The sequence below is a fragment of the Monodelphis domestica genome, chromosome 2 (assembly GCF_027887165.1).
Source record: "Monodelphis domestica isolate mMonDom1 chromosome 2, mMonDom1.pri, whole genome shotgun sequence".
In the NCBI taxonomy this organism is placed as follows: domain Eukaryota; kingdom Metazoa; phylum Chordata; class Mammalia; order Didelphimorphia; family Didelphidae; genus Monodelphis; species Monodelphis domestica.
The window spans coordinates 527,780,317-527,793,919 of record NC_077228.1 but is presented as its reverse complement, the minus strand read 5'-3'; the positions used below and the strand labels follow the sequence as shown (position 1 = coordinate 527,793,919).

Here is a 13,603-nt window from a genome sequence, read left to right as displayed (position 1 = left end):
GCCAAACGGAGGTGCACCGGGGCCATTCCATCCCCCCATTCCTCAACTTTGCTTCGGTGACCCACTTTTTCTCTACTGCTGCCCTCTGCTGGACAGAGGAGAAAGAGGTCAATGGTGGCTCCTTGCCCAAGCTCCCCATCACCCCAAGGATCCTACTTTTCTGAAAGGGCATGAAATGAAGGGATTACAAGATGAAGGGGGCCTAAGAGTGACCCATACTCAAGAGAACCCTCAATTTATCTCTCTAAGGAGACATATTGAGGAAGAGTGACCAACTTTAGAGGGGAAACACAACCAAGGAAGGCTGATTCAGAGCAGAACCAATTTCCATGTAAAGAAATGGCCGAGGGCATCCTCCTTTTCCCATTCCAGTTTCCTAATCCATCATTCTGCATACTGCCCATTGGGCAAAAACTAAACCCCAAACCAAAAAAACCAAACAAACTACTGAGTCAAGTCAAGATGTGTTCCTGACATTTTCCTTTTCTTTCATCTTAGAAATGAAAATCTGCCTTCATACAATGTGAATAAACAAGCCTATCCTGACTTAGACAAGAATATTTCCAAGGAGAGGAGGCAGAAACCATTATATCAGGATAGGGATGCAGGGAAGGAAGTGGGATAGAAAAGAAGGAAACAAAGGAGGGGAAAGATGGCGGTCTTTACCTGCTCTTGAATTTTTGAGGGTACTTCTCTCGCATGAGGTGGAATCTGTGGGCAATAGAGGCATCCTTAAAGAAGAGACAAAAGCAAATACCTGATTAGTTTATAGGGTCTGGGAAACCCAAGAACAAATAGAACTTTGGATAGTGAAGGGGAAACAACTGTGGCTCCCTGAGTATGCTTATCTGTGAACAGAATGTCTTGGTGGGTGGAGCCAAAGGCTCTTGTCCTGGAGTATATCTGTCTTCCTCCATAGAAATGGAGGAAGCAGTAGCATGGGTGAGTGTATTCACTGATAATATTGAAGCCTTTTGCATTGTCTTTGCTTATAGTCTATGATTCTTTGATTATTTTAGTTTATCTATAATTTATATTTCAGTTGACAAGTCAACATGAAACTTAGCCTATATTCCTTGAGCACACAGGAAATTACAAATGTTTTTCATTTTATAGCGGAAATGCATTTCTCAAAATGTATGTGAATATTTATTGACTTGTATTTTTTCCATGTCTTCCTTTGTATAAGTGGAGATATATTTTTCTGGGAAAAAAACTGGCCACCTTCCATGTCTCATTCCTGCCCATTGTCAAATTAGAATACAATAAAGAACACAAAAGTGTTGTTTTGGGACTTGAGTCAAAGTTTTACTGTAATAATTATAACTGACTAACCATTTGGCAAAATAGCTTAATGTTTGGTTAAAAGAAAAAACAATTTCAATTAAAGCAGTTGGTGAGTTCTACTCAGTCTCTCTACCTCTTCTCCACTTGGCTCAGACTTAGTTTCCTAACATTTTATGGAAGCTGCTGAGCTTTAGAAAGAAATGGGCTGATGTAGGATGAAGAAAGGAAGAGGCAGAAGCAGCAGAGATAAATATGAGTTAAAAAAATGAATTAAGAGGTTTGTGAATCTATATAAAAGGGAAGCACATGTATTTCCTGGGGCACATGACTGGACCTTCCTGAAAGTTAGGTCAGTTCTATCATATCTCTTTTCTGATTTATCAGTTCTATAAAATCACCCAGAAGGACCTTAATGTAAGGATTAAGTTGTTATGTGTTGATTAAGTCAGATTGCTCCATGCTTCTTAGAGCAAATAACAAGATGCTATGACCTGCTACCTTGGTCAGGTGAGAACAATCATTCAGAGGCAGAAACAGGGCCTGAACATCAATTAATCAACCATAGGGTTAAAACTCAGGGCAAAAAGACCTTGATCAATTTAGAAGCCCAGTACGAGGTATTGGGTGAAGTGAGTGGACACCACCCAGGAAATGTGTTTGGAAAGGTTGAAGGGACTTGGTCATACTTTGTGGGAATTTAAAGAATCAGAGCACGGAGCTACAGAGCTTCCCCCAACTACCCATCTTCACTTAAGAGGAGGATTCTGTGAACTTCTGAGGACTGAAGGACAAAATGGGATGCCCAAGAGAAAAAAGACATCCCTAAAGGGAATGTTATGAGTACCCTGGAGAGAGGGAAAAGGTCTGTGAGTTACCCTTTTCCCACATGTACTCCATAACTCGAGCCCACTTTCCTCTGAACTCTGTTTTACTGAGAGAATGTGCTACTGACTTTTGAGAGAAGCTTTGCACCCACTATTCTTTTTAGATCTACTTAGCAAATACTCTTTCTAAAAATTGTTCCTCACTGATTAATTGATAGAATCTGATAATCAGGAAAGGTGAAGTAAATTTGTGGGGGCTCATGAGCTAGTCAATAATGAACATTTATTAAGCCCTACTATGTGTCAAATACTATGCCAAGTGATGTAAGATGCTGTAGTATTAGAAAGAAAACGGGTGCCAGGCCCCCCACCTTCCACCACAGGCTATCCCCTAGTTCTCTGAAGGGCTAATTAGAAATGGCCTCTGGGGAACCAGTCTGCCAGTAGAGTGTAAGTCTCTTAGAAGCTGTGCTACATTCATTGTTGATTGATTGAAGGTTCTTGTTTTAATTTGTTTTAGTAATGAAAGTCAGAATTTTATCTGTATGCCTCCATTGACCTCAATACCCCTTATTGTTATTATTTTGGGGCTAGGGCTGTGATTTCATAGCTGAAGGGGACTCTCAGGGGAGGAAACTCCCTTGCTAATGCATAGCAGCACCTTTTCTGCAGCTACAGGCTTAGGGAGTAGACTGGGGCACAGAGAGGCTAAGTGAATTGCCTGGGGCCACATAGCTAGTCAAAAGAATAAGTTGTCATTTTAGTTATATCCAACTCTTTGTGACCCAATTTGGGGCTTTCTTGGCAGAGATCCTGGATTGGTTTGCCATTTCCTTCTTCAGCTCATTTTACAGATGAGGAAACTGAAGCAAACTGGGTTAAGTGACTTGTCCAGGGTCACACAGCCAGATTTGAAATCAGGAAAATGCATTTTTCTGGTCCTGAGCCTTGTGCTTTGTGCACTATGGTGCCATCTAGCTTCCTGGAAATAATAAGAACTAAAATGTATATAGTTCCTGAAGTTTTGCAAAGTGCTTTATAGATATATTATCTCATTCAATCCTCATAATAACCTTTTGGAGGAGGGATGATTATTATTGGAAAACTAAGGCCATGGGGGAAGTTTTGGTGGTATAATGGATGGAGCATCAGGTCTGGAATCAGGAGCACTTGGGTTCAAATCTGACCTTGGACACTTCTTAATTGTGTGACTCTGGGCAAGTCACTTAACTCTGTGGCCTAGCTCTTTTTTTTTTTAACCTTTTAAACATTATTTTATTTGGTTATTTAAAAACATTATTCATTGGAAACAATGACCATTATCTTTTCCTCCCCCCGCCCCCCTCCCACCACTTCTCCCATAGCCGGCGAACAATTCCACTGGGTTTCACATGTGTTCTTGGTTCGAACCCATTTCCATGTTGTTGGTATTTGCATTAGAGTGTTCATTTAGAGTCTCTCTTCAGTCATTTCCTCTCAGCCCCTGTAGTCAAGCAGTTGCTTGACTTTTTTTTTTTACTCCCACAGTTTATCCTCTGCTTGTGGATAGTGTTTTTTAGATCCCTGCAGATTGTTCAGGGACATTGCATTGACCCTAGTGGAGGAGTCCATCACCTTCACTTGTACCACAGTGCATCAGTCTCTGTGTACAATGTTTTCCTGGTTCTGCTCCTTTCGCTCTGCATCACTTCCTGGAGGTTGTTCCAGTTTCCATGGAATTCCTCCACTTTGTTATTCCTTTTAGCACAATAGTATTCCATCACCAACATATACCACAATTTGTCCAGACATTCCCCAATTTAAGGGCATCCCCTCATTTTCCAATTTTTGGCTACTACAAAGAGCGCAGCTATGAATATTCTTGTACAAGTCTTTTTCCTTATTATCTCTTTGGGGTACAAACCCAGCAGTGCTATGGCTGGATCAAAGGGCAGACAGTCTTTTATCACCCTTTGGGCATGGTTCCAAATTGCCCTCCAGAACGGTTGGATCAGTTCACAACCCCACCAGCAGTGAATTAATGTCCCTACTTTGCCACATCCCTTCCAGCATTCATTACTTTCCTTTGCTCTCATGTTAGCCAATCTGCTAGGTGTGAGGTGATACCTCAGAGTTGTTTTGATTTGCATCTCTCTGATTATAAGAGATTTAGAACACTTTTTCATGTGCTTATTAATAGTTTTGATTTCTTTGGCTGAGAACTGCCTATTCATGTCCCTTGCCCATTTATCAATTGGAGAATGGCTTGATTTTTTGTACAATTGATTTAGCACTTTGTAAATTTGAGTAATTAAACCTTTGTCAGAGGTTTTTATGAAGATTGTTTCCCAATTTGTTGCTTTCCTTCTGATTTTAGTTACATTGGTTTTGTTTGTACAAAAGCTTTTTAATTTGATGTAGTCGAAATTATTTATTTTACATTTTGTGATTCTTTCTATGTCTTGCTTGGTTTTAAAGTCTTTCCCTTCCCAAAGGTCTGACATGTATACTATTCTGTGTTCACCTAATTTACTTGTAGTTTCCTTCTTTATGTTCATGTCAGTCACCCATTTTGAATTTATCTTGGTATAGGGTGTGAGGTGTTGATCTAATCCTAATCTTTCCCACACTGTCTTCCAGTTTTCCCAGCAGTTTTTATCGAATAGTGGATTTTTGATCCAAAAGCTGGGATCTTTGGGTTTATCATATATTGTATTGCTGAGGTCACTTGCCCCAAGTCTATTCCACTGATCCTCCTTTCTGGCTCTTAGCCAGTACCAAATTGTTTTGATGACTGCTGCTTTGTAATATAGTTTAAGATCTGGGACTGCAAGGCCCCCTTCCTTTGTATTTTTTTTTTCATTATTTCCCTGGATATCCTTGATTCTTTGTTATTCCAAATGAACTTTGTTATGTTTTTTTCTAAATCAGTAAAGAAATTTTTTGGAAGTTCTATGGGTATGGCACTAAATAGGTAGATAAGTTTGGGTAGGATGGTCATTTGTACTATATTGGCTCGTCCTACCCATGAGCAGTTAATGTTTTTCCAATTGCTCAAGTCTAGTTTTAGTTGTGTGGAGAGTGTTTTGTAGTTGTGTTCATATAGTTCCTGTGTTTGTCTTGGGAGATAGATTCCTAGGTGTTTTATTTTGTCTAAGGTGATTTTGAATGGGATTTCTCTTTCTAGTTTTTGCTGCTGAACTATGTTGGAGATGTGTAGAAATGCTGATGACTTATGTGGGTTTATTTTGTATCCTGCAACTTTGCTAAAGTTGTTGATTATTTCAATTAGCTTTTTGGTTGAATCTCTAGGATTCTTTAAGTAGACCATCATGTCATCTGCAAAGAGTGATAGCTTAGTCTCCTCCTTGCCTTTTTTGATGCCTTCAATTTCTTTTTCTTCTCTAATTGCTACTGCTAGTGTTTCTAGTACAATGTCAAATAGTAGAGGTGATAATGGGCATCCTTGTTTCACTCCTGATCTTATTGGGAATGCATTTAGTTTATCCCCATTGCAGATGATATTGGCTGATGGTTTTAGATATATACTGTTTATTATTTTTAGGAATGACCCTCCTATTCCTATGCTTTCTAGTGTTTTCAATAGGAATGGATGTTGTATTTTATCAAAGGCTTTTTCTGCGTCTATTGAAATAATCATGTGATTTTTGTTGGTTTGCTTGTTGATATGGTTGATTATGTGGATGGTTTTCCTAATATTGAACCAGCCCTGCATCCCTGGTATAAATCCTACTTGATCATGGTGGATGACCCTTCTGATCACTTGCTGGAGTCTTTTTGCTAGTATCCTATTTAAGATTTTTGCATCTATATTCATTAGGGAGATTGGTCTATAATTTTCTTTCTCTGTTTTTGATCTGCCTGGTTTTGGAATCAGTACCATGTTTGTGTCGTAAAAGGAGTTTGGTAGAACTCCCTCTTTGCTTATTATGTCAAATAGTTTGTATAGTATTGGGGTTAACTGTTCTCTGAATGTTTGATAGAATTCAGTGGTGAATCCATCAGGCCCTGGGGATTTTTTCTTAGGGAGTTCTTTGATGGCTTGTTGGATTTCATTTTTGATATGGGATTATTTAAGAATTCTATTTCTTCTTCTGTTAGTCTAGGCAGTTAGTATTTTTGTATATATTCATCCATATCACCTAAATTGGTATATTTATTGCCATATAATTGGGCAAAGTAATTTTTAATGATTGCCTTAATTTCCTCTTCATTGGAGGTGATGTCCCCCTTTTCATTTTTGATGCTGTTAATTTGCTTTTCTTCTTTCCTTTTTTTAATTAGATTGACCAGTGCTTTGTCTATTTTGTTTTTTCAAAGTACCAGCTTCTAGTCTTATTTATTAAATCAATAGTTCTATCACTTTCGAGTTTATTAATTTCTCCCTTAATTTTTAGGATTTCTAGTTTGGTTTTCTGCTGGGGGTTTTTAATTTGGTCGCTTTCGAGTTTTTTTATTTGCATTTCCAATTGATTGATTTCTGCTCTCCCTAGTTTGTTAATATATGCACTCAGGGATATGAATTTACCTCTGATCACTGCTTTGGCTGCATCCCAAAAGGTTTGAAAGGATGTCTCGCCATTGTCATTTTCCTTGATGAAATTATTAATTGTTTCTGTGATTTCTTCTCTAAACGATTTTGGAGTGTTATATTGTTTAATTTCCAATTAATTTTTGATTTGGTTTTCCACGTACCGTTACTGATCATTATTTTTATTGCCTTGTGATCTGAAAAGGCTGCATTTATTATTTCTGCTTTTCTGCATTTGTATGCCATATTTCTGTGACCTAGTGTATGGTCAATCTTTGTGAATGTGCCATGTGATGCTGAGAAGAAGGTGTATTCCTTTTTGTCCCTATTTATTTTTCTCCATATGTCTATTAATTCTAATTTTTCCAAGATTTCATTCACTTCTTTTACCTCTTTCTTATTTATTTTTTGATTTGATTTATCTAAATTTGATAATGGTTGGTTCAAATCTCCCACTAATATTGTTTTACTGTCTATTTCTTCCTTTAATTCTCCTAGTTTCTCCATTAGAAATTTGGGTGCTATATTATTTGGTGCATACATGTTGATTAGTGATATTTCCTCATTATCTAAAGTCCCTTTTAACAAATATAATTACCTTCCCTATCCCTTTTAATCAGGTCTATTTTTGCTTTGACTTTATCAGATATCATGATTGCAACTCCTGCCTTCTTTCTATCAGTTGAAGCCCAGAAGCTCTTACTCCATCCTTTAATTCTGACCTTGTGGGTATCTACCCACCTCATGTGTGTTTCTTGAAGACAACATATGGTAGGGTTTTGGATTCTAACCCATTCTGCGATTCGTCTATGTTTTATGGGTGAGTTCATCCCATTCACGTTCAAAGTTATGATTGTGACTTGTGAATTCTCTGGCATTTTGATATCCTTCCCTAATTCTAACCTTTCTTCTTTAGGTCTAACCTTTTAATCCAGTGATTTACTTTCAATCAGTCCCCCTTGTCCCCTCCCTTTTTGTTCCACCCCCCTCCCCCATCTCCTTCCCTCCCCTTTTGTTTTCCCTCCCCCCTTCCCCCCTTGGTTTTCCCTTCTCCCTACACTTGTTGGGCAAGATAGAATTCAGGATCCCAATGGATATGGATGTTTTTCCCTCTCAGAGTTGATTTCCCTGAGAGTAAGGTTTAAGTAAAAACTCTCTTCCTCTCCTTCTTATAGGAGTTTTCTTCCCCTCCCCTTCCCATGTGAATCTTTGTGTGAGAAAGATTATTCTATTTGATTTTTCTTTTCCCCCTATTTAAACATTGCATTTTCCATAGAAGAGAGTTTGAATAAATGAAAAGATAACAATTTTCTCCTTTTCCCTTTCCATCATATTTACCTTTTCTGGTATTCCATGCTCTTTGTTTTTCGATATTGAACTTTCCGCAGAGCTCTGGTCTTTTCTTTGCAAAAACTTGGAAATCTTCTATTTTGTTGAATGCTCATAGTTTCCCTTGGAAGTATATAGTCAGTTTTGCTGGATAGTTGATTCTTGGTTGAAGACCCAACTCTCTTGCCTTTCTGAAAATCATGTTCCATGCCTTACGATCATTCAGAGTGGAACTTGCAAGGTCTTGTGTGACCCTGATTGGCATTCCTTTATGTCTAAATTGCCTTTTTCTGGCTTCTTGTAGGATTTTTTCTTTTGCTTGAAAGCTTTGGAATTTGGCAATTACATTCCTGGGAGTTGTCTTTTGGGGATTTAGTGTAGAGGGTGTTCTGTGAGCTCTTTCATTGGCTGTATTGCCCCCTTGTTCTAGAATCTCTGGGCAATTTTCTTTGATTATGTCTTGTATTATGATGTCGAGTTTGCTGTTTATTTCTGGATTTTCTGGTAGTCCACTTATTCTTAAATTATCTCTTCTTCCTCTATTTTCCATGTCTGTCACCTTATCAGTGAGATATTTTATGTTCTCTTCTAATTTCTTGATCTTTTGGCTTTGCTTTATTGATTCGTGCTCTTTTACCTGCTTGTTGTCTTCCAGTTGCCTTATTCTGACCTTTAAAGCCTGGTTTTCCTTTTCAGTTTGGTCAAACCGGTTTTGTAGTTGCGTGAAATTCTTTTGCATTAATTCCCACTTTTCCTGCCAGAAGGATTCCATCTTTTTGATCATTTTCGATTCAAATTCTTCAAAAGTTTGTGGAGAGTTTCCATTTCCTTTGGAAGATTTCGGCACATTTGCTTGTGTTTCCTCTTCTATCTCCTCTGTATTTTGTATTTTTGCTCTATAAAATGTGTCCAAAGTTGCCCCCTTCTTGTTTTTCCTGTTGTTTTGAGGCTTTTTTGCTTCTCTGCTGTTTGCCATCTCCATTTGAGTGAGGGGGGCTGGCTCTTCTGTTATCTGTCTGGTGTTCAGTGGCTTTAGCCCCAGGCAAATTATCTGTCTTCCCCAGGAAGCCCGGAATTGCTGGTGTTTCGGTGTTTTGGTGTTACTACCCTCCTCAGTTCCCTCCCGATGCTTCTCTGTTCCCTTACTTCTATGCTCTGCCTGTGGCCTAGCTCTTGCCCTTTGGTCTTAGAGTAGCTACTAATGTAGTAGTTGTAGAAAGTAAAAAAAAAAGGAAAATAAAATTGAGGCTGAGGAGTTAATGGTAGAGAAGGGATTAGAATGGAGGTCTCCCAGGCTCTGAGTTCAACTCTGCACAGCACTAGGCTGGCTCCCTAGATGGATCCTTCATACCCATGATAATCCACATCTCTCTCTAAGGGAGTTTCAGCTAGATAGAACTCGAGAAGCATGTTCTGGAACATGTTCCCTGAAAGCACCAATTTCTCCTCTCCTAGGGGAAAAAAAGGCAGAGTTTTGTCTGGCATAACTGGATCTTTGCTTAGCTCTAGAACCTCCCTCCTTTTCCAGCTGCCTCCAGGGGAGTCCAGTTCCATGCAGGTGTTTACAGATGGCTGCCTCTGGGTGTGTGCTATGTTCTTTCCCCAGGTTTCCATTGCCAGGGTTTGAAATTGGTTTCCCAGCACCTTTCAGACAGGGAAACCTTTTCAAGATTGTGAAAGCAGTCACAGAGTCTCAGGCAATACAAGGCAGGCCCACAGTGAGTAAGCATTGGCTTATTACTGAATCAGAGGAGCTGGGTTCAAATCTTGCCTTGGATAAGTCTGTATTTCATGTTCCTATTCTGTCCATTCATCTTATCATCTGCATGCCACTGTTCCTCTCAGAGAGACAGTAGACAGAGTACTAGACTTGGGTTTGGGAAGTCCTGAGTTCAAATCAAGTCTCTGATACTTCTAGCAATGTGACTCTGGGCAAGTCATTGAATTGCTATTTCTCTCAATTTCTTCAATTGTAAAATAGGGATAATAAGAGGATTGATCTCACAGGGTTGTTATGAGGATCAAGTACTATAATATTTGTAAAAAATGCTCGTATAGAGGACGGCACATAGTAGGAGCTCTATGAATGGCTATCCCTTTTCCCTCTCTCCACTGAACCTAGTACCTTTCATGCTGGATCTGAGATGAACAGCTCCATACTAGGGGCTTCCTGAACCTCATCCTCTGCAGATTCTTCTACAGGGTAATCCCAGAGCAAAATTCCCTTCCTTGATCAGCTTTCTCCTGGATGTGCTGCCTTCCCCTTCTTGAGGGCAGGGACTGTCTTGCTTGTTTGTACTGGCATCCTTAGTGCTTATTACCGTGCCTAGCACATAGCAAACAACACTTTTCAATCCATTTTCTACTCCTGCCTCTGCATGGAAGGCAACTAGATGGTGCCGTGGATAAAGCACTGAGTCTGGGGTCAGGAAGATTCATCTTCCCCAGTTTAGCTCTGACCCCGACACTTACTGGCTGTGTGACCCCGAGGAAGTCGCTTAATCCTATTTGCCTCATTTTCCTCATCTGCCAAATGACCCAGAACAGGAAATGCTCCAATATCTGTGCCAAGAGTTGGACATGACTGAAATGACTGAACAACGAAGAGGATTGGACCAGTGGGTCTCTGAGGTTCTTTCTGGTGCTTGGCCTATGAGCCGATGACTCAAAATGGAGCCATACTGAGTGAGGGCAATGCCAGGAAAGAAGCCTCTCGGCTGTATTCTTCCAGCTAGAGATGAGGGAGGGAACAGTACAAAGTTGAGATGCAGGGCTCCTAACAGGGTAGGTGAAATTTAACCCTCCCCAAGTAAGCTTTCAAATGTATTCTTTTTTTTTTAAACCCTCATCTTCCATCTTAGAATCAATACTGGGTATTGGTTCCAAGGCAGAAGCACAGAAAGGACTAGGCAATGGGGGTTAAGTAACTTGCCCAGGGTCACACAGCTGGGAAGTGTCTGATGCCAGATTTGAACCCAAGACCTCCTGTCTCTGGGCCTGACTCTCAATCTACTGAGCTACCCAGCTGCCCTCCAAATCTATTCTTATAGAGAACCAAAGAGCTAGAAGGGGCCACCAAGGCCATTGAATCTGACCAAGACTTGCCTCTCCAGAATCCCTAGCTAGTGACCCTCCAGCCTCTGCCTGAAACCTCTATAGAGGACAAGCCCATTACCTCCAATTGGATAAGCTCCAGTGATGAGCAAGTTCTTCCTTATAAACAGCCCTAAACAACCACTTTTTGTAACTCTCTCCTTCCAACCTCCCCATTCCCACCCCATTGTTTCTAGTTTTGCCCTTTGGGAAAAACAAAACAAGTCCTTGCCCTATTTTCAGGTGACCACCCTTGAAACCCTTCCCTTGACCAGTGGGCATTTATCAAGGCCTTACTTGGTGCCAGCCACTAGGCTGGGTTATGGGGCACAAAGACAAAGATGAGAATTCTTACCTTCAAGAAGCTTGCAGACTTCCCACGTGCCCTCTAAGACCTTTCAATTTTAGGCTCAGTATCCTCAATTCTTTCCCATAGTCTCTAGTTTCCTCATCATCTCAGTAACCCTTCTTTGGGTCTGGGGGGGCCCTTGCTCTTTAAAATGTGGCATCCAGGGGGCAGCTGGGTAGCTCAGTGGATTGAGAGCCAGGCCTAGAGATGGGAGGTCCTGGGTTCAAATCTGGCCTCAGACACTTCCCAGCTATGTGACCCTGGGCAAGTCACTTGATCTCCATTGCCTAGCCCTTACCTCTCTTCTGCCTTGGAACCAATACACAGTATGGATTGTAAGATGAAAGGTGAGAGTTTTTTTTTAAATGTGACATCCAGAAAGGAACACCATACTTCTCAGATGTGACCCCACTGGGGCAGAGTACAAGGGACTTGATAGTTTTGGTCACTCTGCCTCTCTCAATGCAACTTGTGATTAATCACATAAATGCCTTCTTTTGGGTTCCCATCTAGACTTAGACAACTTCTGGTCCACTAAAACCCACAGATCTCTTTTCCCTCCCAAGAACTATTAACTAGCCACAATCCTCACCCACCTCTAAATCTGGCATTCTGAAGTTTTTGGAACCAGAGAATAGATATTTATATTTATCTCTTTAAAATTGGTCTCCCTGAATTTTCATCCCATCATAGTAAGCTGTCAAGATGGTTTTGATTCTAATTCTATCACCCACATGCTAGCTTCTCTCCTCTGTTTTGGCCTAGCTGCAGATTGGATAAGTATGCCAGGCTAATCTAATCAAGCAAACATTTATTAAGGTCCTGTTCCATGCGAGGCACTGTGCTGGGTGCTGAGGACACCCAGACAAAATGAAAAACAAGATGCCTCAAATGCTACTTCTATATGAAGCCTCCGGATCTCTCTCTGGGACTGGAGTCTCTCCTCCAGTTACCCTGCAAATGCTTTGTATACATTTGGCTTATATATGTATATGTATGATTACATGCATACCATTGTCTTATACTGATGTATTTTTAAGTGCTTTCATTTTTGGACTATTTTCTTTTTGTCTTTGTATCTCTATGGTTGGACACAGAGTAGGCACTGATTAATTCTTGCCCTCAAGAAGCTTGTGTTCTATTTGGGGTGGAATACAACCTATGAACACTCCAATGTATACATAATTTAAAGAGAAAGATACCTCACTTAAAGAGTTTTTGAGGCTACATTTCCCTCCACTCAGTGAAATACTTTTATAATCAACAACCAGCACACAGTAGGACCTTATATTCTCTTCACTATGAGACTGGAAAGATGTGGCCTTCTGTAGAAAATTCTATTCAAAAGCTTGAGTATTTCTGTTTTATATTTTCATCAAGGAAACCCCCAGTGGAGTTTTAGACCATTTCTATCAAGATTTTATAAGGAAAAGAAAATAGATGTATGAGTTGATAGCAAGTATCTTGGTCAGTTTTTCTTGATAATTATCCAGTCTGGCATCTTTTCTGTTTTTCAGATGTCATCATCATCTTGAGATACTTAGAAAATGGATTCTTATTTTTAAACCCTTATCTTCCATCTTAGAATCAATGCTGTATATTGGTTCTAAGGCAGAAGAGTGGTAAGGGCTAGACAGTAGGGATGAAGTGACTTGCCCAGGGTCACAAAGCTAGGAAGTATCTGAGGCCAGATTTGAATTCAGGAGCTCCTGTCTTTGGGCCTGGCTCTCAATTCACTGAGCCACCCAGCTGCCCCCAAAATGGATTCTTTTAAAATGTAGTTGCCTCCTGGATGGACTTTTGTGTATGTCCAGTTAATCTTCTTGGTTTCATTTTCTTTGGTACCATTTCTCCTTGTTTGTGTAGTCCAAGTACAATAGTTTCACCAACATTGAGGAATAGATTGGCATAGAAACACTGGCACCTCTGTTCCATCTTACAACTCTCTTGGAATGATTGGTTTAGGTAGGTTTCACGCCAAGATCTTCTTAGACTGACTTTCTTTTCTGCTGCTTTTCATTGTTTTGGGAGACAAGACTGCTCATTACCTTTCATTATTGTCTTCCATAATATTTTGAAAACTAGCTGATATTCTAAAGCAGTGTGGCCCTTGCCTGCCCCTTTTCTCTGTGTGCTAATGAGGTGACCTGTTCTCTGCCTGAGATAGTTTTTAGTAGTTTTGCTACCTCT

The 13,603-nt window shown here is 40.1% G+C and overlaps 1 protein-coding gene and 1 long non-coding RNA gene across 13 annotated transcripts in view; one reads left to right on the top strand and one right to left on the bottom strand.

Moving 5' to 3' along the window:
• Positions 1-13,603, bottom strand: part of DGKG (diacylglycerol kinase gamma) — a 298,101-nt gene that overhangs the window by 101,689 nt on the left and 182,809 nt on the right. For all 10 annotated transcript variants that reach the window (XM_056819855.1, XM_056819854.1, XM_056819858.1 and 7 more), the window contains one exon: positions 667-731. In XM_056819855.1, the coding sequence (XP_056675833.1) occupies positions 667-731 (65 nt within the window). The remainder of the gene's footprint in view (positions 1-666; positions 732-13,603) is intronic.
• LOC103093116 (uncharacterized) overlaps positions 1-13,603 on the top strand; it is a 79,952-nt gene that overhangs the window by 18,639 nt on the left and 47,710 nt on the right. The window lies entirely within an intron of this gene.